Source organism: Coturnix japonica, chromosome 6 (genome assembly GCF_001577835.2).
Source record: "Coturnix japonica isolate 7356 chromosome 6, Coturnix japonica 2.1, whole genome shotgun sequence".
Lineage (NCBI taxonomy): Eukaryota > Metazoa > Chordata > Aves > Galliformes > Phasianidae > Coturnix > Coturnix japonica.
This window is the reverse complement of record NC_029521.1, coordinates 24639395-24664304: the sequence shown is the minus strand read 5'-3', so window position 1 is coordinate 24664304 and position 24910 is coordinate 24639395. Positions and strand designations below refer to the sequence as shown.

Here is a 24910-nt window from a genome sequence, read left to right as displayed (position 1 = left end):
CACAGCCCACAGCCCACCAGACACATTGTTTGCCTCTCTCCTTCCATGATTCATCCTTTGCAACAAAGACGAGCCCAATGCTCCTGGCTGGATTTTAGGTGCATCAATAGAAACAGTCTGGATTATTTTTTTTCATTCTTCCTTATTAGCTTTCATTATGTCTGGAAATCCGACAGCTTTGTGACACTGGTCGTAATTGGCTGACACAGCAGGCTTAATAGGGAAAATATGCTACTTCTCTAATTTCCCTTGTTTGGAGGGACTTTAGCTTGCCTTAATTATATGACTTTTACCTTCCCCCCCACCCCCCCTTTTTTTTCCCCCTAGTCTAGCAGTGATTCTTCAATGAGAAAGTTCAGTGTTTACTGGAAGTCTGATGTTCTTTCTTTTTGGTATTATTTGTTTTCCTTTCCTTTGATAAACACAGCACTTCACATTTTGCTGTGGGGAGATTTCTTTTTTCTACAAATATTTATGAAATAGTCTTTTGTGAAAAATGGAGGAGTTTCATCCGGCTGACACTGGATTTGAGTCTTTTATTCTTTTTTTTCTTTTTTCTTTCCATTAAAAGCTAAAGAAGAAAGGCTGGTCAGTCAGCATATATGCCAGCCTGGGGAATGGGATCTAGTTTGTGGCAATGAAAACCAAGCTGGGTTTGCAACCAATCTTGCATGCCATCCTGCGCTCATCGGCCTATTGAGCACTGCTGAGGCATTGACCTACTGGAGCCACATGGTTCCCCTCTCCTTCGTGCATCAGGGTTCAGAGAAGAGTGATTTGGGGGTGAGAGCTGCAAGCTGGGACACTGGGAAGCCAGGTTGTTTTGGGGATGGGCCAGAGACCAGACAGTGTCCTTTGCCAAATCACTCTCACCTGTATAGAATGGCTTGACATGGAAAGCAGCACCAAAATCATCTAGTTCCAATTCTCCAGCTGCAGGCAGGGTTGCCCTAGTTTCCTGGTAGTAACGGCACTCCTTATCTTCCACTTTCTCTCTCTGCATGTATCTTATTAGAATCCTTTACCCAGTGGCTGGGGCCCCTCTACCTTGATAAAAGAAATAATAATTTAGTTCAAATGGACTAATATAATCCTGCCCAGTGGTTACTAAAACACTTGAGTGGAAGTTCATTCTGAGCCTGTCTTTCCATTTCCTCATAAGGTCAAGTTCTGAAGTAATTAGATGTAGACATAGGTTGTTATTGTAGAAAAATGACAAAGATCAGTGATTATTGGAAGGGAATGGCTTTTTATAATCTAGTTTAATGGTCATTTACCTTTCAGTGACCTTGGTGTCAGGCAAAATTGGCAGCTCTACTGCAAGGAATGTGCTTCCTCAATGGGGGCTTTGCAAGCTGCTGCATTTTTGGCTCTGACTTTACATGAACTAGGACAGACGCTGCTGCAGTGCAAGGGACTTTCTGTCTGCAAAGAAAGGCCATAGACTGGAGCCAAAAGAAGCCTTTTCAGTGCTCTCTTCTGTCAATGAATTGACACTGAAACAGATCATTTGTGTTTCAGGCAGTTCTTTGCTTATTACTGCCACCAAAGTTGCAACCTTCGTACAGAGAGATCTGCTGTGGTCAGAGGGCTGCCCAGGAGTCTCTGCAAAAATGATTTCATTGTCTTGGGTTGAGACAGAGGGGAAAACGGCCCTCTTCATCCATTTAAGTGCAGGCAAGAGGAGCTGGTAGTTCTGGTTGTAGTCTGTGCCCTGTAAGTCCTTCGTATGCTAGTAAAAAGTGAGATTTCTGTTTTTTCACTAGCAATCATCACTTGGATCAGTCGAGTTCTGCACACTGACAATTACGCTCCCACACTTCTCTTCATTGATTACTGGGAAATCCTTGTAGTTTTATCCATGACTAAGATCTGTGACCATGAAGAAGAGTAAGATAGGAGCTGTGATAGACAGCTGACTTTAGGTAAATCTTGTTATTCTTCTGGGCCTTACTTTCCCCAGCCTTAACCTCAGAGGTAATCTGTTTTTCATAAGTAAGGCAGGACTTTTGCAAGTGCTGTGAAGGTATTTATTTGAAGTAGTCCCTCTAATAGAAGTAGATAGGTAGAAAGATTACTTTGAGCAATGTTGCACTTGGGGCTTTGCAAAGAAGAGGTATGAGAGAAGAGCCTTATAGCTGTGGGAGGACATTTCACAAAAGCATCTTTGAGAACTGTGCTGCCTTGTGACTCTGGGTTCTGTCTACTTCTGATTTCTCATTCTGCTACTCACAGCTTTTGATTTTGCAAATGCATTCCTTGCATCTGTAGCTGCTGCCCTGCAGAGCAAGCATAGCAATGGGAATAATTGCTACACATGCTGCCAGGAGCGAGAGCTGTTTGTTTCAGACTGCTTTGGATAACCACTAATGTGGGTTTGCCCTGAATATATTCAGCACATCATCACCACAGCAAGAGAAGTCTTTAGCTGAGATCAAGCAGTAATTTCCAGCACTCTGGGTCCTGAGATGGTTTGACATATGTGGGCTCATAACTGTTTTTAATTCTACTGACTTGCTGGGACCTGCTGTGATTGTTGCTTGCAGAGGATCTTGTAGACTGGCCTTGTACTCAGCCTTCATCCTTCCCACATTCATCACTCTGATGAGTTTTAGATTGTTCTCCTCTGATATGAGAGAATGAATGGTCACATTCATTTTGATGGTGGCTTATTTTTGCAGGTATCAGGTTTGGATAGAGAATGCCCAGCTGAGATGAAAGTGATACTTGCATAGAAGCAGATGGTTTATATGCTGCTTCTTGATGAAGAAGAGCAAAATTAATCTCTCAAGTCCTTAGAGTCTGAATCCCATGAAGTCTGACAAAGTCTTTCCACTGACCTCTGTGTCCCCTACATCGCATCCCAAATGAGCTGCTTTGAATCACTGCAAGCCTGAATGCAGCTTTGGTGGGCTGGAAAATGTAACCTACTGTAGTGTCATTCACAAAAGCCTGGCTTGCTGTGGAAGCCTGGGAGAAGAATAAAGTCATTTTCTGCTGTTGTGGGGGTGGAGGAGAGAATTATCCTCTCCTCCCTGCAAAGGCAGGATCACGACTGCCATGTGGGCCACTGGGGCAAGCAACCACTTCTGAACCTTCAAATTGAGATTAGCTATTTCTTGTGCTGTGTTACTTCTGGTACCATCCCAGAAACACAGAAATCCTGGGGTAAACTTATAGGAACGTATTCTTAGGTCTGACTTCAGCAGGAATTAACCTCAACGTGGATTTTCAGAAGGGCACAGCAGCAGCAGATAAGTGGCTATGGGAAGGCTGGGATTTGCCCCAGTGGAGCTTCCTGAAGCTGGGGAGAAGCAGGCTCCCTGATGCTGGAGAGCAGCAGGCGCTAAGCACACTTGATGCAAAGTGCTCTCAGTTCATTGTTTAGCGATGCTTATCAGTGCTATCTAATACTGTCTCCAGATACTACCTGTTTCCTTGTAGCTTATGAAAAATGCTATTGTTTTTTGAAATGATTCTAACTTTCTCTGGGTAATGGTGGGTTCTAGCCAGGCAAAACAGCAGCTAACAAAAACACTCAAGTTAATGCAGTGTGATGTGGACATTCTCAATTCCCTAATGGTCCTAAATCAGACCAGAAAGAATTAATTGTGTGTAGAGGGTATAAGATGAAGGGTGAAGAACTAGTAGTTAGTCGTTTCCTCTGGAGCCACTACTGATTGATCTGGACTCATTAGACTATTCAAGAGTCAAACTAGTGAAGATTAATACAGTATGAGAGCAGCAGCATGATTTTGAGTTAATAGCTAGCAACAGAAAAGTTAACAGCTTACAGCAATTTACTTTTTTTTTTTTCCATCTTCTATCAAGCTGTCACCAGAGGAGCAGTCAGCAGCTAAAGATGGGCAAGTGAGAAGGTAGTGGCTCTCCTGCACAAGTGTTCCTTGTGACACTCAGGTGGTAGCACTTGATTATAGAATTTCCCAAGTTGGATGGGACCTCTAAGGATCATTAAGTTCACTTTAAAGCTTCAGATGCTTTGCCCTGTAGAGCTGAAACACTGGTGCTTTTATGGCTCATGGTTGCATACTGTGACTCACATGGCACCCAGCAGGATGGAAATGCTGTAAGTCAAGGCAAAGGCATATTGCTCCAGTTAAATCACCCAGATGTCACATCTACTTGTTCTTTGGTGGTGTGCTAAAGGGTCCCAGCCTGGCAGTGGTAACCTCACTCTGCTGCCCTTCTTCCCCACAGTCCTTAGTGTCATTGAGGCACTGAGGGGAGCTGCTGATCATTTGGGTTTTGCCTGCTTTTCCCACTCACTGTCATTTGTGTGCTGTGCTTCCTCTCTCACATAACACCCTGTTATTTCCTTTGTGGAATGTGCTCCCGACACAGCTGCTAATTAGCCCATGAAAAATTTCAGAGCAAACAAAAGCAAGTGATTAAACGCCTGCTGGTCAGTGTGAGCCCTGCCAGCCCCATTGGTCAGTGGCAGAGCTGAGCAACACTTCCTCAGAAGGAAAACATGGCATGTGGATGCTGTCAAGTCATTGCAGAGAAATAAGGAGCGAGCTTGGAAAGCAGAACCAAAAAGTGGGGTCATTGACAGATAAGAACCCAGGTGACTTCTGATAGGTGTTTGAAGGGACCCAAGGTTTAGGTGTCAAGGTCCTGCTGGCTGCTTTTATGTAGTCTCAGCCCTAATGCTCAAAATTCCTCTAGATTTTCCTTCCTTTGAGCAAAAGGTCTATAGGAAGAAGAGGAGGTATTTACCTGGGATTTTAGCAGCTTGTGAAAAGGCTGAATGAATTCAGAGCTTTCTTTTTTAGTACCAGAGAGAGGGCTCAAGCTGGAAAAGTAAATGTAAATTATTCCTGCATAGAAAAAAAAATGTAGAAAAATGGAAAACACCAAATCAATGTGTGTCCTCTATTGAAATGCCACCGAACTGCTTTGCCAACCATTGTTTCTTTTGCTTTCATAGCTCTTGAGCAGCTGCTCACAGAACTTGAAGACTTTCTGAGGATACTGGACAAGGAGAACCTGAGCAGCACTGCTCTTGTGAAGAAGAGCTTCCTCTCTGACCTGCTGCGGGTGTACACCAAGTCCAGCGGTACAGACAGAGCATGGGGCAGTGGGCTCTTGTGGGAACGGCTGTGGGGTCCCAATGCAGCATTTTGTTGGAGGTTGGCAGGGATGAGAGACATGAAAATTAAAAGGGGCAAATGAAATGGCAATTATTTTTGCAATGACCTCTAATTGTTTATGTAAAATTACTATAGTTATGTGTCCAGCTTTACAAGCAGAGGATTCCCAAGATTCCTGATCCTTTCTGTTTTCCTTATTAAACCTTAAGTTTATTTAATCCACTTTGTAAGATACACAGGATGTGCTGTTTGGCTAAGTTAGTGTTTAAGTAGAAATTTTAACTTATGGAATTTCCTGAGTGCACAGCATTTAATTTTTCTGTTTTTTATTATTGCTTGGGATTTTTTTCTGTACATTGTCTCAACCAACACGCTCTCCCCAGTGTGCACTTAGCAGAGACACTTCTTACATCTGTCTTTGCTTTCCCAGTGCTAAGTTTTTTTCCACACAGGGTGTATAAAAACTTCACTTTTGCCTTTGTTTGCGTGCAGGTGGTGATGAAGAATATATTTACATGAACAAAGTGACTGTCAACAGACAGCAGGGTGACCAGGAGAAGCAAGACAAAGGTAAGGAATTGGAGGTTGACGCTTGCCTCATTCCTCAAGATGATGGAGGTGCATGTGGCCAGAGCTTTGGGTTATGAGACTGGTGGAGGCCTCCCTGTAGGCTCTGGGAACTGAAGCAGCTGACAGTGTGGAAGGGCTGCCATTTTCATTACATTCCTTTGGACCTTGTGGTCCTTGCCAACACAAAGCGGTTATTCCTGGAAGTAGCACTTTGGAGAGCATTATTTTGGGATAAAAATGTTGCCTTCTAAGGCTTGCAGCTTCAGTCCCTGAAATATTTAAGGAAGCTGTCATGTTTCCTTTGGCCATGGAAGAAGTTGCTTCACCTTTTTGAGACCCTGAAAGCCTGTCCCTTCGGTGTTGTTCTGCACTAGTCCATAGAGTCTGAGCTGTCACCTTGCAGGTCTGTGACTCCTCAGACACAGCCTGCACCATCTGTGCGAGCAGAGTGCCATTGTACCCTGGGGGCTGAGTGAGATCTGCAGTGTGCAAGCCAAGAAATCAAACCTACAACCAAGCTTCATTTCCAATTTAGATTTCCCAAGTTTTGAATTTATAACAAAATTCTTTAGAAGTACTTATGCTCTTTGAAGTTCATCACAAATGCATGCAGTATTTGATAACTGCACAGAGCAAGTTATTGCTGACGTGCATCTCCTTATTGCACATGCAGTCAGAAGCAGACCCAACCCCAAAGTTTCCAGTCCAAACCAACAAGGAGATGCATTCATGCTGTTGATGTGCTGATCCTACACTAGTCAGGGTTGCACTGTTTCTGTGTTTTCAGAGTTGTTTGGGTTGGTTTTGTCATTTTGTATTGGATTTGTTTGTTTGGGTTTTTTGGTGTTTTTTTTGTTCATTTTTAAACTACCTGCAGCTGAATTTAGGCTGACTTCAAATACCCCTGAGAATAGGATGTCCTCCTGCATTACGCAGGCAGCCCCAGCATGATCTACAGGCAGGCTCCTCTGGGTCATGCTGTAATGCTCTGTAACAGGACTGCAGCTACCCAGTAGCTCTCAGTGGCTGAGTCACAACAGTTGCGCCTCCTAATCTAAGTTGTCGTTTGGGTGGATAGAGCACGGCTTGCACTGATTGACCATGCTGAAACTCAGGGATGTATTTCAGACAACTTATTTTTAGAGTCGCTTCTTCTATTTCAGACTTCTCCCCATCCAGGCTGTGAGCCGACCCACTCAGTCCCTCCCTGTGGGATCTGGCGCTTCTCTCTTTCTCTGTTTTCAGAAACCTCCCTATTCCAAGTAAAATTTCTGGGTTATTTGGAAATGCTGAAGTCAGTGAGACATGTGTGGGACCTTGGCCATAGCTGCATCATGGTATACAGCCCTGAGCCTGTGTCTGTCACTGCATGGAAAGGTCTGTGTGTGTCTGGGCAGTGGTCTTGCAGGATTGGGGTTAGCAGGTGGAGAGGGCTGTGCCCACTGGGGCTGGGAGATGTGATACGGATCCCCCAGTTCTCCCTCTATCTCATTTATCCACATCCTTTGATGGGATGTAGTGAACATGTTTCTGTGGCTGAGGTCATTGGGACCTCTCATGCCTTGCAGGTTTCTCACACCACCATAGCTGGGCTTGGACGTGCTGTAGCAACACAGCGTGAAATGCTTCCTGAAGTGATAATAGCCTCTAATGGAGGGGAACTGCATTTTCCTGGCATGATGAGGTTCAGTTGAATGATTTCTAGGTTTACCAGAGAGCCGAGAACAGATGGGCACCACTTGCAAAGGTTAGGCAGTAGCTAGCACTGCTGGAGTGAATGCTGTTCTGCAGAGCTGAGTAGGGGAGGGTCTGCCTGGCACAGGAGGGTGCAAGCTGGAGATCATTCCCTTCCAGGGAGATGTGCATTGAGGCTTTAGGAAATCCCAGCCTTCCTTGTTTCTGGTGTTTCCAAAAGTAGCAATGGCCTCAGCAGCTCCTTGTTCCACTGGCACAAAGATTGACCTCCAACAGCAGCCTGATGGTATGACTCTAGCAGTGTAATCATGGGGCATTTTGGTAGGTGCATCTCTCCATCAGAACCTTATGAGACATCCAGCAGACCTTCCTGTGTTGTGCATTGGTGTCTAGCAGCCTCTGAGTCTCCGTACATTTAGCTCATGCTGATGAGCAGGCAGCCCATGCCAGAAGGAGCAGTCTGCCTTGAGAGATGTGCTTTGGTCTCTTGCACCACCCAGCTGGGAGCTTGCTTCAGCCTAGGGCAGAGCTGTTGTTGTGGCTTCTGAGCCCCAGAGAGGAAGAAAGTAATGTGGTTTCCAACTTCTATTTTTAAAGCCCAGAAGTATGCAGCAAGGTTGATGCCAGCATCTTTTTATTACAGTACTAACCGCTGCTGGGCATTGCACCATGCCTTAGTGGTTCTTGTGTGTGCCCAAGGAGTGTGGCTGGAGCCTTAGCAGGTGATCAAGGGAGCCAGAGCACCAACTCAATGCAGATTTTGGACCTAATTCCCTTGTTTAATCAACTGAACCTGCAAGATGTGAATATCTCAGCCTTGTTTCTTCCAAAGTATTTGCAGAGATACTGTGTAAAAGGGGACTTCTCCACTGCACAGAGTAAAGCAGAATAACATTCTTAATTTTTTTTGGCTGTTTGATGCCTGTCTCCCACTTGTTCCCGAGCATCACTGTATTTGCTGTCTTGGAGGTCGTGGGATTTGGGGACTTGCCTGAGGCCACCCAGGAGCTCCATGCTGAGAAGGAGAAATGCACACAAGCTGTCTGAGCCTTTGACATACCCTCCAGCTACTGAATCACTCTGCATTCAGCTGCTTGGAAAATCTGACTTTCTAGAGGTTGAAGCTGATCAGCTGGAGCAGTCCTGTTGCCATATGTACTTTCACATGTTTGGCCTCTGCTGCTTCAAGAGCATCTCTTCCTCAGCTGGTAGATTCAATAGCAGTTAAATTACTGTTCCTTGCTGGCTTTGGAGCATTGTGCAGCCCAACCCAGAAGGTCTGGACTTTGCAGTTCTCCTTCCAAAAGGAAAAATGCAACCCCCAAATAACCAGAATCAGGTTCTTTTCTCTGTCTCCTCATGCCACGTTCTTGGACATAGCCTAAAGTAACGTGGATACTTCTTCAGTGCTGCCTCTAATTATCCCTCTGCTTCCTACCTAAATAGTACCGTACTGTTCCCACACCTCCTGGGTAGCCAGTGCTTTGCTGGGAAGTGCCAGATTTCATTGGTATAATTGTGTTTTTGGCTTGCAGCGCTGGATGGGAAAAACTCCTTGACCAATGGAGACTTGGGACCACATTCATCCCCTCCTCAGAAGAGCCTTCCAGAGCTGCCCCCTCCAAAGGTAGGTGTTACAGAGCCATTGCTTTTCACTGCCTAGCCCTCCACCTGGGGACATCAACATCTGAAGGCCTCATGGTCACTTTTATTATATCTGCCAGCAGTTTGCTCATCAGACAAACAGGCCTGACAAGCAGGCCTGTCAAGCTTTGTTAATTCAACTAGGAGCTCCCCACTATATGGATTTTTCTGCCCCAGGCCTGGAAAGAAGGTGGCTGGAGAAGGCAACATGGGGCTGCACTGCCTTACAGAACCCGTTTTCCCACTGCTTTCAATGCCCAGAGGTGTAGGACCAAGGCGCTGTGCTCCAGCTTACTGAGGGCTTGCATCAAAAAAACTGCAAACAGTGTTCCCTTAAATTATTCTGTAGGGACAGCCATAAATCTGCTGAGGGTATAGTTCAGCATGGTCAGATTCCAGTGGGATTTTGTCCTCGTGCCAAAAAGCCAACCCAGCTGTCCTTGAGGGACACACATGGGGGAGGCTGCTGTTCTGTAGCTGGTCTGACGTGGGAATCACAGCAGTTGGGATTTCGGGATGTGAAAGGAAAGGAGAGCAGGGGGTGTTAGCAAGGGCAGTGTGAGGGGAGGGCCACAGAGAACCTGCCCCTTCCCCAGGACAGGCTGTGTGCTTCAGTAGAATAGCTAGTTACATACTGCAGAGAGCTCTTTAGTAGGGACCCAACACTCAGAGCACTTTCCTCAAACACCTTTGTTCCTAAGTCAGCCCTTAGGATGTGTGCACCTGATCTGCTGTTGTTTCCTGACTTCTGCCCTGAAAATCTGGCTGTGCAATAGGTGTTACTGGATGACTCTAAAGCATCTGTTGTATCTTTCTCATAGAGCAATTGGAAAGCTAAATGAGGAAATTAGGAAGAACAGTCCTTGATAACTCAGAAGGTTATTTTTTTGCTCCCAGGCCCACTACTTGTGCCTGAACTGCCATCTCTCACTGCTTGCCAGTGTAGATAACCTCACTCGCATAAGCAATCAAGTACCTCCTTACTGAGAGCATCTGAGAAGCTGTTGGCTGCAAAGGTATCTGAGCACTCAGAGGTACTTAAATATTTCAAGGCAAGTGGCTAGGGAAATCCTTAATGTGGGCCCAATTAGAAGGTGGAAATTGCTACTGTGGCAAAACGAACTGTGCTTGGTACTCCTGGTGTGAGTGTGAACAGTGGCTGCCTGGGTGAGGTTAGGAGAGGACCTCTGGATGTATTTATGTTTGGGGTTTTATGTTTGGTGGTGATGAAGCATCCCATGCTGAGGCTTCAGATTTGACTTTTGGGGCATAGGAGAAATTTGGTGATAAGGTTCTGCACAGAGGGCTCTGTCCAGCCCTCACTGACAACAGTCTGTGAGCTGCCCAAGGGAAAGTGGCCCAGCTGTTTCCTACTGATTTGGTTTTGTCCCAGAGCAACCTATAGGCAGTAATTCCCACAGGCTGTGGCTCAGATGTCAGTACCCTTCCATCCTCTGGTGGCCCTGGCAGCTCTCCTTGTTCTGCTGCTTCCTGCAGCCATCTACTGGGAGAGTCACACTGTACAGATGCAGACTCCCAAGATGGATTTATTTGCACACTCCATTGTGCCACAATGGAACAGACACAGTTCTGTGAGGGCCAAATTGGCTTAGATAACACAGCAGCTCTTTGACTTAAGATAGAGACAAAACAACTCCATGACCTTAGGAAAAGAAAAATGGGGAAAAAATAACTTCTGTGGCAGCTGAGGCGCAGTCCCACCTAGTCCCTGTTGGTTTCCATTGTCTGTAGGAGGCAAAACAGAGCAGTCCCTTTCCCCCACCCCTTCCCTGACACTCGTGGGATGGTGTCAGAAAACCCACAGCCTTTCTTCTTGTAGGCCATTTGTTTATGACATAACACAATGTGAGCTGGCTACACACACAAGGCCACTGCATATGGCACTTGCAGACACATTCTCAGCCAGGGAAGGGATTAAGTGAAGCTTTGGAGTGGTTGGGTTTGTTTTCATTTCTCTAATTTAACACGTTAGGACAAGTTCCTAAGTGCTTGGAGGCAAGTGTTTTCTGACAGCGTGTCCTACGTGGCTCTGGATGCTCAGGGTCTGCTCACAGCATCTGGCTGCCCCACAACAGGATTTTTTTAAGACCATGCACATCTTGCCCTTGTGGGAGCAGTGGTTTTGCACAGTGTGGCCAGGCTACCTGACTACCTAAGCATCCCCTATGGTGGGCAGCTGCTGGCCTGAAGATCTTTTCATTCAAAGCTTTCTATTCTAGTCAGTACCCCCAGTGGAAATATCCAAGGCAGGATGAACAGCTTTAAACCTACATTTGATGGTGCAAGGAAACAATAATGCCTTAGACCTTGCTGTGATGCTGGTGCCCAGCTGGGCCATAGTGTTCTCCAGGCCACTCCAAGCAAACATATGGTCCAGCATGAAGGATGTGCATGGTCTGTGACCTTCAGTGTTGTTGTATCTGCAGGAACAGACCTGCTCTTCTGCCTGTCTTGCTGAGAGGAGTGGGGTTTTAGCCCTGCATGCACTGAACATCCTATCCAGGATTTGCCAGGTTCCCAATCAGGAGCCAGTTGAAGTGGTGAGAGCCAGAGCATACTGCTGTCAGATGACCGAGGGTGGTTTGACCTGGGCGAGGAGAGGGGAAACTGCTGGGGAACGTGGGAGCATTGCTGGGGGGTTGTGATGGGAGAGGTGGGATGCCACGTGCTACAGGGAGAGAATAAGCCGTGGGCTCATTTGCCTGCTGTCTCCAGCTCTGCTGTCTCACATTCAACAGTCATGTGAATTACTTGAGAAGTAAAAATGTGCTCGTTAGCTTCCCCCTTTCTTCTCATGTGTTGGTATTTCTAAAGGATCAAGGCTGGTTTTCCTGCCAGCCCCTGCTTGTGTTTAGGGAGGGGCTTGGCAAGCACCACAGGGATTTTCCAGCACTTGAACTCCCTTCAAAGGCTTATTTTCCATCAGTGTTGTTTATCCATTTCCTTCATTTTTTGCTCAGAGCACAATTAAGGATTCCTGCTATTTCCTCAAAGAGCTGTTGGTTTGCAGTCCGTCAGGCTTTGAGAAATCAACGACAACTTCTCAGGCTGTGCTTTTCAGGGCAAAGCCAGGGTTGTCCCTTTGCTGCCCCTCTGGTTCCCTGTTGGGGTGGTCAGCAGAGCAGTGAGCTGTGCCATTATGAAGAGTCTGGCAGGGGCCATACAGCAGGCAGGAGTGCTGGCTTGCAGTAAGGCCAAAGGGCTGGGACTGCTGCTGGTGGGGAAACATTTGAGCTGATCCTCCCAGAGCTTTCAGCAAAATTAAAGGAAGTAATATTTATGACACAACTACATGGTAATTTCAGAGAACTCCGTTATGTTCTAACTGCGCACTGGGAACCCTCAGCAGTCCCATACTTTGTCTTCCCTGTCACCTCAGCTTGTTTACATAACAACTCTAGAACGTATTTTAGTCCTACAAAAAGGGCAACCCATTGTTCTCAAGCATCTGTTTTTATGGACCTTAAATCATGTTCTGTTACTTATTTACTCTGCAGATTCCCGAAACAAAGCAGCCTTCGGTTCCCAAGATCGAGTCCCCAGAGGGGTATTATGAAGAGGCTGAGCCATACGATGTCTCTATGAATGGTACGCCTTGGGGGGGTCACGTGTGAGATGCAGGACATGAGGCTTGTGAGAATGAGTAGACTAAGGAACATACAACTCTTACAGCTTGTGAGTGACATTGTTTTCTGATGCTGGTCACACAAAAGATAGATCTAATGCTATGGCATGGTCTGATGAATTACTCCAAGTTTTTAAGTTTCTTGCAGATACTTAAATAGTAGTGTGCAGAGTACCTGGGTTAATACAACATCACTGAAACGCTCAAAGTTATTATGGATTCTCTTTGGATGGTTTTCTGGAAGATAGGCTGTAGGCAAATGCTGGATTCCATTCAAAAGGGGTTAAGCTCCAGTGGCTTGCATTTCTGTCCTGCTGCTCCAGTTGTCCCTTTGGGGCTTACGGTCAATGGCTGTTGATTTGCTAGATGCTGTAACAGGTTTTATCACTGAGTATTTATTCAGCTCTGTCCCTTTTGGTAGTTTAACCATCTGTAAACATGTTTTAGAAGACACACATCACGTAAGAGGACAACATGGCTTCACCCGGTGCATATTCACTCATACTCAAGTCCCACTGGTGCCCTCAGAATGCCCACTAATGCTTGTCAACCTTCTGGGAGGCTGCTGCCTGCAGGCAGAGCTCCCAGATTCTCACATTATGCTGTATTTGTGCCTCCTTTGTGGGACTACCCTTGATGAGAGATCACTGCCGTCAAATCTGATAGCAGAGCTAATCTTGTCATTGCTTTATAATTTGTTTAAGTCTGAACGAGAGAGATGACACCACACAGCAGGAGAAGCAACTCTGCTCAGCAGCCATGACTGCGGCAGAGAAGGGCTGCTCACATACGTGGTATGGGGCAGATCTGAGCAGTGAGAAATGAGAGCTGAGGGTAAATTGGGATTTGGCTCTGAGCTTTTGGCTGCTGAGCCTGAGCAGGGAGAAGCAGCATCCTCTGCAGCCCCAGTGCACAACACCAGCTCTGAAGCTCCCAGCAGTGAAGCTCTGGTGCCCTGCCCTGGTTTGTCCATACAGCCCTCACTGCAGCTGTGCACCTCACGCACACAGGTGGGCTGTAGCTCAGGAGGGACCCTGTTCTCACCAAGGCTTAGGAGATTCAATGCTGAGCAGAAAGGGGAAATGCAAAGAGATTTTGATTGTCAGGAACTATCCCATTTTGGCTGCAGCTACACTGTGGTGGGGGAGAGGAGGATGATTCCCAGCTTGGCTGAGGAAAGGCCCAGGCTCATCCTGGCCTGGTGCAGCACACTGTTTGGTGGAGAGGTGGGGTTTCCAGTTGCCTGCATTGGAAGATATCTGGATAATTTTTTCCCTGCTGCACGTTGAGAAAGAGGATAATGTGCTAAGAGCTATGGCATGTAAAGGCGTGCACCAGATTAGCTGGAGTACAGTGATGGGTCTGTGTACTGGGAGCCCAGGTTTTGTTATCCATGAGCTCATGTTGCATTGAAAGTGGCTGGCAGAAGTGATAAACACATGCCCAGCTTCAACTTCTGCCTTCCTTTGGTAAGTTGCTTCTCAAGGGTACAAATACTCCCAGCAGAGCCAGTTTAGAGGGCTGAGGATCAGGGAGATCAGAGTCCTGCAAGTGTGATAGAAAGAGGAAAAACCCAAGTTCCTGGTGGTGGGAGCACTGACAGAATTAGGTTGATTAGGTTGTTGTAGGTTCTGACGGAGCTGTGCTAACAGGAGCATCGGATGCAGTGTTCTCAGGCTGCTACAGTGTCTATTTCAAATGAGGATCTCCTAAAAAGGCCAAACCTGTGCAGCCGTAGGAAGGAAAGAAGCAGGAGTAAGTGTGTGAGTGCTGGTGCCCAGTCCCCCTGCTTTAGCTGTTCCCCCAGGGGCTGCTGCAGGGGTCTAAGTGCTGCACCAGCAGTGGATTTGAGGACATTACCAAGCAGCTGGTGCCTGATTTGCCTTGATGCTGGAGTTCCAATCCCACAGGGTAAAACTGTAGCCTTAGCCCTGCCTTGCTGCTGTCCTGTGAGCTTGGGATGGGGAGGGCAGAGCAGGGGCTGCTCAGGTGATCTGAGCCCTGGAGGACACCTACATCCCTCCCAGCTATGGGTGAGCAAAATTAAACAAGAATCGGGCTGCTAGTAGAAGGAGTGAGTGTGCAGCCAAGAAAGGACATCAAAGCGAGCCTGCAGATGGGCTCAGGAGATAACAGGATTTGTGCAGTCCCAGAGGTGGGACTGCAGCTAAAAAACTGCGGGTGAATGAATTAAAATGAAGCAGGCAGAGACCCCTCTGGGTGCTGGGGGCCCTCTTTCATCAGCAGCCCCACCTCTCCACTGGGAACAGCTGCCTTTCATGGTACAGCTTCGCTCTGTTCCCTCCTGGGCTGAGATGTGTTCAGCCTTTATCGTTCCCTTCCTTTTGCTCTATTTGCATAATTGAAGGCTGTGATAAGAAACAGGAGTGAAAATGCAAGTGGTGACGAGACTGCCAAGGGAGCAGCCACGATTCCAGCTGAAGCAGCTCAGCTGCACTGGCAGATTTTAATTCTGATGATGGTGACCCTTTTTTAAGGAGAACCCCCTTGTTCTGGGGGGGAAGCTGAGCACAACCCAGACCCACTGTACCTCTCCAAAGGCCACACATGGCGCCCTGTGCTGACATGGGGATGGGGCAGCGCTGAGCAGCGGGGGGAGTGGGGCCGAGCCAGCCTGATGCCCTTGTTCTTTGCATTTGCTTATCTGTGGCTTTTTCTCTTTGTTTCCCTTTCTCTTTGCTTCTGACTGTGCAGGTCTTTTTGGTAGGCTTGCTGCGGCTGGACCCAGGCCAGGGTTGCAGGTTACTGAGGGCGTTATTTATGCCACGATAACAATGGGTACGGCATGCATTCAAACCTGAAGCACTTTTCCATTTTGTTTTTATTTTTTTAAAAGCCTAATTTTTAGCAAAAAAGACTATCTGCTCCCCCAACACTGCCCAGTACGTGCATGGAGGGCAATCACCTGGCCCCTCACTTACCCACACTGGTTGTGCACCAGGAAGGGCTGTTGGCTCAGGAAGCTCTGGCATGTGGGATGGCTGGGCATTCCCACATCACTGCCACACAGGGAATGATCCTTAGTGAGGAACCCAACTCCCCTGGCTTCCCAGGAACAGTGAACTTCTGCTCCAAGTGCCTGTGGACACGGTCTAAATATGGATAAGGCATTGGAGGTTAATATTTTCCCCTAAAAGATGAACCGATACGCTGCAGGTATGGAGATACTGAGCCAGCAGGGTGCTGTATTTAGAGTTTGAAAGGCAGCATTGTTTTTTTAATAGATTTGCTTAAGTGGTGCAGCTTTGTGCTGATCACTTAAGGGATGCTGCAGGATGGGACTGGGCATAGGACTGCAGCTTCTATTTTAAAAACAAACCCAAATTAAGCAATGTGCTTCACTGAAGTTCTTAATGCTTTTTATCTCTTTTCTTCTTCTCCACCCCCACTAATCTGACAATGTTACCTTCTGTAGATAATAAGATTTGGTGGGTGTCATTCAATTCTGATCAGGGAAACGATAGTATTTCTTGGTTCTGTTTGATAGGTAAAACTGCAAAACTACACAGACAGTGCCTGAATCTTACTGTCTTGCTGAGTGAGCTTAAGTAGCAGTGATAGGCATCCGGTCCTGTGAATAAAAGCTGCACTGTAAATACCAGCAAAGCATTGCAAATTCCCTTGCAGCCAATGGGACCATTTTTGCTGCTTCTGATGAATCTGGTGCCAATGACCAGCTGTTCCCATCAGCTGCTATAACCTACCATTAGAGCTGAGCATTGAAAATCTCAGCTCATCCTGATAAAGGAGCAATCACTTTCAGAATGAATATGGAAAAATGTGATTGCTATTGTTTACAGCTGCCACTTATGACTCATTCTTGCTGCTGCAGCAGTGTTACTTCAGAGTCCCTTGCTGTGTCCCCTCAATGCTGAGTGAAGGTTTGTTAGCCCAATGAGGAAAAGCGGAATGACATCTCAAATACAATAGATCCTTGCTTGTTGCATGGCTTTGCAAATATCATTTTTACTTCTGACAATCAGAGGACAAGGGATGATTGTAGCTTGCTATTGCCTTAAAATTGTATTTGGCTTGCAGTGGAAAGCAGAGAAAGCATCTTGGCAGGAAAAAAAAAGCAGCAAGTGTCAGAAAGCATCTAAGGGAACATTCCCAAACTTGTGGCCAACTGAGACGTGTCTTTTGAGTGTTTGCTGACTGAGACTATCAACCTTAAAATACTGAGATTGGTATTGGTCTAGGAAAAACCAACAATAACAACAACAACAACAAAAACAATCTATAAGGGTTGTTTTCCTATTGATTCTTTTCTGGTAGGATATCCTCAAAAAACACGTTCCTATGCTTGAAGCTTTTGCATGTCTGAGTGTGGCTGAGGCAAGCAACAGGCCCAGGGTTGTCTTAGGGATGTATTAAAGCTTTGCTTTTGTTATAGAAGATGGTGAAGCTGTTAGCAGCTCCTATGAATCTTATGATGAAGAAGAGAGCAGCAAAGGCAAGTCAGCAACCCATCAGTGGCCATCCACAGAAGCCACCATTGAGCTGATGAAGGACGCCCGCATCTGTGCATTCCTGTGGAGAAAGAAATGGCTGGGACAGTGGGCAAAACAGCTGTGTGTCATCAAGGACACCAGGTTGCTGGTGGGTAAATCCTCACTGCCTGACTAAAACTACCTGTTTGTTTGAGCTGGGGAGGGGAATGATGCCTTAGGCCATGCTGACAAAGCACCTCTGGAGGTAACACTTCAAAAAAAAAACAATACTGTGAATGCCAGGCAGGGGGGTTGGAACTTCATGATCCTTGAGGTCCCTTCCAGCCCAGGTCATTCTGTGACTCTGTGAATGAAAGGATGCTGTTCCATTTTCAGAAGTGACACGAGCATGGGGTGGCAGAGGGGATCTAAGGGTTGTTGGAATCCCAAACTCCCCAGATACCTAGAGTTCTGTTTGGGAAAACTTTCTCAAATGATTAAGCAGAAGGGATACTAAAGCCACTGGCTAACCCCATACATGGCCAGCTAGTAAGTAGTATATGAAACTTTTTATACGTATACATAGGAATGTGTCTGCATGTACATGTAGGGGTGACCTGTGTGTAGGCTGCATGGCTAAATGATCTCTTGTCCTTATAGGACCTAAACCTTTGGTGCGCTTTATGCATGTGGTTGCATTGAATGCCTTCCAGTGGTCAGTTCATGCCAACAAGCAGAAGGCAAGGCTCTTCTTGTCTCTTACCTGGCTTCCATCTTCCTTTCCCAGTGCTACAAGAGCTCCAAAGACCACAGCCCTCAGCTGGACGTGAATTTGCTGGGCTGCACTGTCATTCACAAGGAAAAGCAAGTGAGGAAGAAAGAACACAAGCTGAAGATCATCCCCATGAATGCCGATGTCATCGTGCTGGGGCTGCAGAGTAAAGATCAGGCAGAGCAATGGCTCAGGGTCAGTGACACCTCTGGGGTTTACCCAGGCCTTCACCTGCCAGGGAAGGCAGGTCCCTGAGCTGTGTTTCCTTCAGGGTGTATTGTCTGTCGTACCTGCCTTATGTGCAAGGCTGTCCTGCTGCCTCCATGCATGGGAGGTGGCTCAGCCCCTTCTTCTCTGTGCCAGTGGCAGTGTGAGCATTGTGAGAGTACACCCACCTGTGCAGGGAATAACTGGTAACTAGAGAGAGCCTTTTGGAAGGGTCTTGTAGGGTTATTGCATCAACTCCCTGGTTGAGTTGATGGGAACAGAGGGAAGATAAAAATGAGGTGAAATGTGGGAGGACTACATGCCTCATGGTCCTTTGTGGGGTTGTATATCTCCAAGGGACGTTCCTCTTGTTGAATCCCAGCAAGACCATATCTTATCTCCATCCTGTCCTTGTATGTAACTCCTTCCTCACTAAAAGCCCATATACAAATACAGCACCTCATTTTCATGTCTGGGTTACTGCAGCTCAACTCACCAGACATGTTTTCTTTCTTCTGTGCAGGTGATCCAGGAGACCAGTGGTCTGCAGTGTGAAGGAGGCAGTGAAGGCAACCAGTACATCCCGGACTCACAGCGTCTCAATTATCCAAAGGTATACTTGGTCTCTACAAATAGGGTAAATAGCACCGTAGGGATGACAGTCCCACCCTATCCCTTTAAGTAACAGTTCTAAGTACATTAATTTTGTTTGAGCAGAGACTGATACTAATGTAATCAGCCTTCTGTGCTAAAAAGGAGCATTATTGGAACAATCTTACTTTCCTTTGAAGTCTTAAACTTCTTGCTGCTAATTTCCCCCAGAATTGTTCCAACACTTCCCTTCTATACAGGGGAACAGCTGCTATCTTACCCTGAAGGGAAGTTGTGCTTAGCAGGAGTTTTGGAAGGGATGTAAACCCCTGAACGAGAAGGCTAGAGACCATGTCTAATCGATGTTAAGGTGGTGCTCCCCTGGTAGCAGCTTCTTCCAGAAGAGTGGAAGGAGAAAGAAACCTTCACGATGGACAGCCAGAATGGGTTTGTTTGGGCACCTGGCAATTTCTTCTGCCTGTGTCCCCTTATAGGGACTTAGAAATGTGTGATCTCAAATCTGTGACATGTATGGTTTACTGGTGTCGAATCCTAAGCTGTGGGTCTCCTGCCTGAACATTCCCTGTCAGAAAAGAAGTTCCCTGGGGTGAGTGCTTGCTGGAAAGGCAGGCTGCATGTCTGCAGAGCTGACATCCTGTGCTTGTTGGCAGGTGGACCTCTCCGAGAGGTACTCTGCGGCCTCAGAGAGCGGCAGCAGCACAGATGGGCATCCTGAGGCAGTCGAGACAAAGGATGGTAAAAACTCCCCCTGGGAACATGGGGAAAGCGTGCCACTAACTCTGCGTGCAGCAGGCTTCTGCAGCTTCTGCTGCTGCTGACTGGATGTGGGGTGAAAACTGCATGTGAACTTGATGTTATTGCTTTTTTTTTTTTTTTTTTTTTTTTGTATAATGAATTAGCAGCTCAGAGGTTCTATGCATGTGTGCCACAGTGTTGTGTTGCATGGCTGCAGTGCAGGGAGCTTTGGGGCAGGACACCCAGCTGGGACAGTGGGCTGCGTGTCTGCGAGTATGAAAAGCCATACATGTTTTGTTCCTTTTTTGGTAGTTAAGAAGAAGGGCACAACTGGCCTAAAACTAAGCAACCTCATGAACCTTGGGAGGAAGAAATCCAGCTCTCTAGATAGCCCAGAGAGATCCCTGGAGACTTCAAGTAAGTGATGTGAGTGGTGTGCGCTGTGGGGTGAGGCAAAAGGGCCACTGCCTACTTGGTCCATGCCAGTAATTCTGTGCACTTTTACATGTTGAGGTGACTGTGTTGCTTATGAGGGCAGGCAACGGCTCACAAGGTGACGCAAGTAGGGCAAATAATGCCAGCCATGCACACATTATCTTGTGCTGCTCTGCCTAGACATCAGCCAGGACGTGGGATTCAGGTGGGAGGAGGTTGTGAAGGCCAACTAAAACTGGGACTAGTTTTGTCTAACCATGTGTAGCCAGCTTGCTGCTCCAAACTTAACTTGAATATCAAGTGTCCCATTTTGAACAGATTTTCAACCCTTTCAACCTGTCTTGCATGGCTCAGGAACTCACCTTTGTTTTTTGCTCTTTGTCATTGCCTGTGGCTTTTTGCAGTGATCTCAGAACCTGCCTGTAGGGTGCACAATACAACTAGGTAATCTGTGCTTGCTTGCAGGTTACCTGAATGTGCTAGTGAACAGCCAATGGAAATCCCGCTGGTGTCAGATAAAGGATGGTCACCTCCATTTCTACCAGGACAAGAACCGAAGCAAACTGGCTCAGCAGCCTCTAAGTCTGGCAGGTTGTGAAGTTATCCCAGAGCCAAGCCCCGATCATCTCTATTCCTTCCGCATCCTGCACAATGGGGAAGAACGGGTCGTTCTGGAGGTAAGGTGTACATCTATCTCCATATATGTTCTGTTTTAGCTTGGGTGGCATAGCAGGCCTGAATCCTCTGCCTGCAAGCTAAATGCTTTCAAGGTCCTTTAGAGGAGCCTTCAGTCCAGCAAAACTGAGCCTGAAGCATCCAACTTTGGTTCACCAGCCCACAGTCACCTAGAAGGTGTCATGGCAGGCAGTCCAGGCTGCCTGTGATGCTGGCATCTCCATCATTCATCTTCAGCCATCATCTTAGGTGCTCATCTTAGGATGGGATGAAGGGTCCTCTGGAGGTACCCATCTCTGTCCGCTGGCTACAGGCTACGCTGGGATGATTAAGTTACACAGGACACATCTTAGATAGTTAATGTTTGATGAGACGGGTGTCACTTCAGGGATTTAGTTCTGTGATTAAGAGGAACAGAGAACTTATTCTCCTGAAAACCAGAGCTTTTAGCTGTGGGTTATGAGTGCATTCTAAGTAAACTGATCACAGATCTGCTCCTGAAAGTAAATTCATCTCCATCTGTTACTTTCCTTTGCCTGAATCCAGCACTGCTTATCTCTAATCTTAGTTCTCTCTGACGACAACAGCGTGATTATAGTAGGAGGTGGACAATGTGAGCCATTTCCTGTATTTTTCCAGTTGGTGGAATATTTATAGCTAAACAACTGACTTTGAGAGGCTGCCATGATGTTTTTAGGTGTTTTTGTTTAGCCTCTGGTTCAGAGTACATCTGTGTCGAAGAAATTTTGCCTAATGACAGACATGAAGAGGTACTGAGAAAATTTATGTTTTGTGAATGGAAGAAACTGTATTTTGCTGGGATGTCAGACTCAATGTACAGACTCTGGCTGGCTTCCCTGGCACTGAATTCTATGCTAAATAAAACAGATTTGGAAGCTTAAAATATACTTTCCAGTTTGGGATTCACTTACCCTGAATTTTGCTTTGTACTTGCTGCTTTAATGCTTCAAATCAAAGCAAAAAGATGTCTGCATCAGCCCACTTCTTGCTTCAGGTGGAAGTCATTCACTACTGGAAAGTACATGTGGCTATTTGTTAAATCTGACTTCAAGGCACAATATTTAACGTTTAATTTTGCAAAATGTCAGGCTGTTCCCTGTGCTGCAAATTTGGTACTGACTGTGTTGTAGCTCTCTTTGAAGTTCTTCCCTGACCATACTTTAATCTCTCCCCTTTTCTTTGCTAAGACCCCGGGGAGGCTTTGAGGCTCTGTTTTAAGGAATGCACGGCCTTTGCTGTGCTTGTGTTTGGAAATCATGTTACTGCACTCTGCTGGCCTAGAACAGAAAATGCACTTCTCTGCCCACAGTTGGCTTTGTGAAAGTATCTTCAGTCCCAGAGAGGTTTTCACTTTCATATGCAGCTGAGTTGCTCACCATTGCAAGAAAAATGCAGACTGACTACATGTTCTAGGGGAGAGAGGAGCTGCATTTATATCTCTATGTCCCAAATTTGCAAATCAATCCATGTACAGAGCAGTACTTTTTTATTTTTGTGTTTTAATTAGCCTCAAGTTTAATATAATAAATACCCCACTGTTCATCTTCCTCCCTGCAAGGCCAGAGGGCTGCCAATGCAGTCCCCTACAAAGGCTAGCTTGGCAGGAGCTGTGGGAGCCCAGGGACTCTGCTGTAGCTACTCATAACATCTGTCTGGTCACCTCACAGGCGAAGTCCTCGGAGGAAATGGGCCACTGGCTGGGGCTCCTCTTGTCTGAGTCAGGCTCGAAAACAGACCCAGAGGAATTTACCTATGATTACGTGGATGCTGACAGAGTCTCCTGCATCGTGAGCGCTGCAAAGAACTCTTTCTTGTATGTATGGGGTGCCCACAGGGCTTCTTGGCAGCTGGGGGAGTGGGGACCAAGCTGGACAGAGGTCCCTATATGCTTCAGCTATGGGTGCAGCTTGATTGCCCTCCTTGAAAGCCAATGCAAGAAAGGACAGCACTTGTCCCCATGTGACACATCCAACCTGTGCACTGCTGCCATGGGGAAAGGGGCATGTACCCATGTTGGTGGGGCTGGGTGTGCAGAGCCTTAAGCACAGATGGCTCAAAATTCAGTACAGTGTGAGGATGCAGCAAGGCCCACCCCCTTATAGGATGTCCTGCTACCTGTTCACAGCCTGATGCAGAGGAAATACTCCGAGCCCAATGCCTACATCGACAACCTGCCCAAGGGGAAGGTAGAGCAGGAAGAGCTCTATGACGATGTGGATCTGCCAGATGTGCCAGTGGTAAGGTGCACTTTAAGAAATGACTTGAAAATGGGGTTGTGACTCTATTCAATCATGGAAGAGTTTATGGAAAGCATCTCAGATTGCCTGATGTGTTCTGCTCTTCAGTGAGACTTGGCCTGTGCTTCTAGCTGCAGCAGATGGTCTCTTTTCATGGGAATGTTCACCTTTTGCAGGAAGAAGTACCCAAGAGCGAGAGCAAGCTGGAGGGGGACCAAGACAGGGTGTACCTGGATCTTACCCCAGTGAAGTCCTTCCTGCACTGTGCTGGCAAGAAGCCGAGTCAGCCTTCATCCCTGAGCTCACCAGCTCTAGAGAGGGCTGGCAATAAGGCTGCAGCAGACAGCACAGCTGAGACAGCCCCAGTGAATAAGGATGCCGAGCCCTGTGAAAAGGAGGAAACCTCAGAGCAGGTATTTAAGTGTGGTCTGGGACCAGGATTCAGTAGAGATCTAGTTCCCTACCACATCATCCCACCTTTTTTCCCCTATCTTCTGTCTCAGAAACACCCAGAAAAGCCAGAACCTGAAGAGCCACCACCACAGATGCCCACCGTGAAAATCCAGACACAGCAGCAGAACATCACCTTCCCGCAAACCAACCCCGAGCCACCAGCAGGCTTTGTACCAGTGGGCAGCCCACAGCTGATGCCTGCACACCGACCCAAGATGCCACTGCCTGGTGAGTGGGAAGCTCTGCCCTGCAGTATGCAAGCAGCCTGCTGAGCATCCTAAGGCTTAACACAAGTCTCAATCATTTTTGACTGCACGTGCCTGTATTCCTTTTACCTTTTTCCCTGTCTGAGATGGTCATTGCATTTTCAGTGGCAGCGGTGGAAACCAAGCTGGGCAAGAACAGAACAGAGGCAGAGGTGAAGCGGTTTACGGAGGAGAAGGAGCGGCTGGAGAAGGAGAAGGATGAAATCCGGGCTCAGCTCACCCAGCTGCGCAAGGAGAGGCGGGAATTGAAGGAGATGCTTGCAAGTTGTACAGGTAGAGTCAAGGAAGAGGCAGCGTGCAGAAACAAGTCAAGGTGGGGAACATGGGGGTGAAAGAGGTGACAAACCTTGGACGAGAAGGGTCTTTGCAACTCCATCACCAGCTTCAGGACCACAGGCACACTAACATGAGATCCACTGCCAGGGGAATCAGTGCTGTAATAGTGGAAAAGAATGGACCCTGAGCCCCCGTTTGTGTCTCATGACATGGAAGGGACAGGCAGGACCCGTCATGATGGCATGATTTGCCTTGGTTCTCTGGCAGGCAGGGTAGACTTAGCACCCTGATCTAGACCACATCACAGTGGAATGGAAGCTGGCTCTGCTATGGTCCATTTTGGGCAAAATATAAGTAATATGTACAGGAGTTATGTAAACTCCTGTAGCTGATCCCTGCTCCCCCACTCACCCCCAAACTCTCCCAGTTTCCTGCAGCCATCAGCACCTTACCTACTTTTACAGACAAGAACCTCGAGCAGAGGCTGAAGGAGATTGATGAAGAGTGCAAGAGGAAGGAGAGTCGAAGGGTAGACCTGGAGCTGAGCCTGGTAGAGGTGAAGGAGAACCTGAAGAAGGCCGAGTCTGGTCCTGTGACGCTGGGCACCACCGTGGACACCACACATTTGGAGAATACAGCCCCCCGGGTAGGTTTCAAAGTCAGTATTTCATTGGCATTGACTGTGCAGCTTTTCTACCGGATAGCACTGAGAAGGGCAACGATTTGTCTCCATAGAATGAAGTCAGTTATGATTTCCCTTATTTTTGTTGCAGACTCAAACAAAACCTGCAACTCCAGCAACTAGCACAGAGAGCTCACCAGTCAACTCAGCAACGGCTCTGAAAAACAGGCCTTTGTCTGTCATGGTGACAGGGAAGGGGACAGTCCTACAGAAAGCTAAGGTAACGTGCCAGTGAGTGTATGGGGTAACATCTGCTCCCTGTCCTGGCAGCAAGGCAGCCCAGCAGGGATGGCTATGGTCAGGCTGGGTGTTTGGGAAGCATCCTGACCCATGCCTCACAGCAGCCTGGCTTTCCTCTGGCCTTTCCACACAAGTTTGTTCTGACTGTGCTTTAAATTAATCAGTGTAACTGGAGCTGA

At 47.1% G+C, this 24910-nt stretch overlaps 1 protein-coding gene across 7 annotated transcripts in view; it reads left to right on the top strand.

The window, feature by feature from the left end:
- AFAP1L2 (actin filament associated protein 1 like 2) overlaps positions 1-24910 on the top strand; it is a 54297-nt gene that overhangs the window by 27179 nt on the left and 2208 nt on the right. The window contains exons 2-20 of one of the 7 annotated variants that reach the window (XM_015867351.2): positions 4952-5080; positions 5607-5684; positions 8915-9006; positions 11471-11584; positions 12542-12632; positions 15385-15468; positions 17087-17289; positions 17908-18087; positions 18623-18712; positions 19362-19446; positions 19759-19863; positions 20347-20558; positions 22245-22390; positions 22703-22814; positions 22991-23227; positions 23318-23495; positions 23639-23806; positions 24274-24455; positions 24583-24711. In XM_015867351.2, the coding sequence (XP_015722837.1) occupies positions 4952-5080; positions 5607-5684; positions 8915-9006; positions 11471-11584; positions 12542-12632; positions 15385-15468; positions 17087-17289; positions 17908-18087; positions 18623-18712; positions 19362-19446; positions 19759-19863; positions 20347-20558; positions 22245-22390; positions 22703-22814; positions 22991-23227; positions 23318-23495; positions 23639-23806; positions 24274-24455; positions 24583-24711 (2615 nt within the window). Of the gene's footprint in view, positions 1-4951; positions 5081-5606; positions 5685-8914; positions 9007-11470; positions 11585-12541; positions 12633-15384; positions 15469-17083; positions 17290-17907; positions 18088-18622; positions 18713-19361; positions 19447-19758; positions 19864-20346; positions 20559-22244; positions 22391-22702; positions 22815-22990; positions 23228-23317; positions 23496-23638; positions 23807-24273; positions 24456-24582; positions 24712-24910 lie in introns of all 7 variants that reach the window. The other 6 variants (XM_015867350.2, XM_015867354.2, XM_015867353.2 and 3 more) reach the window with 6 other exon arrangements.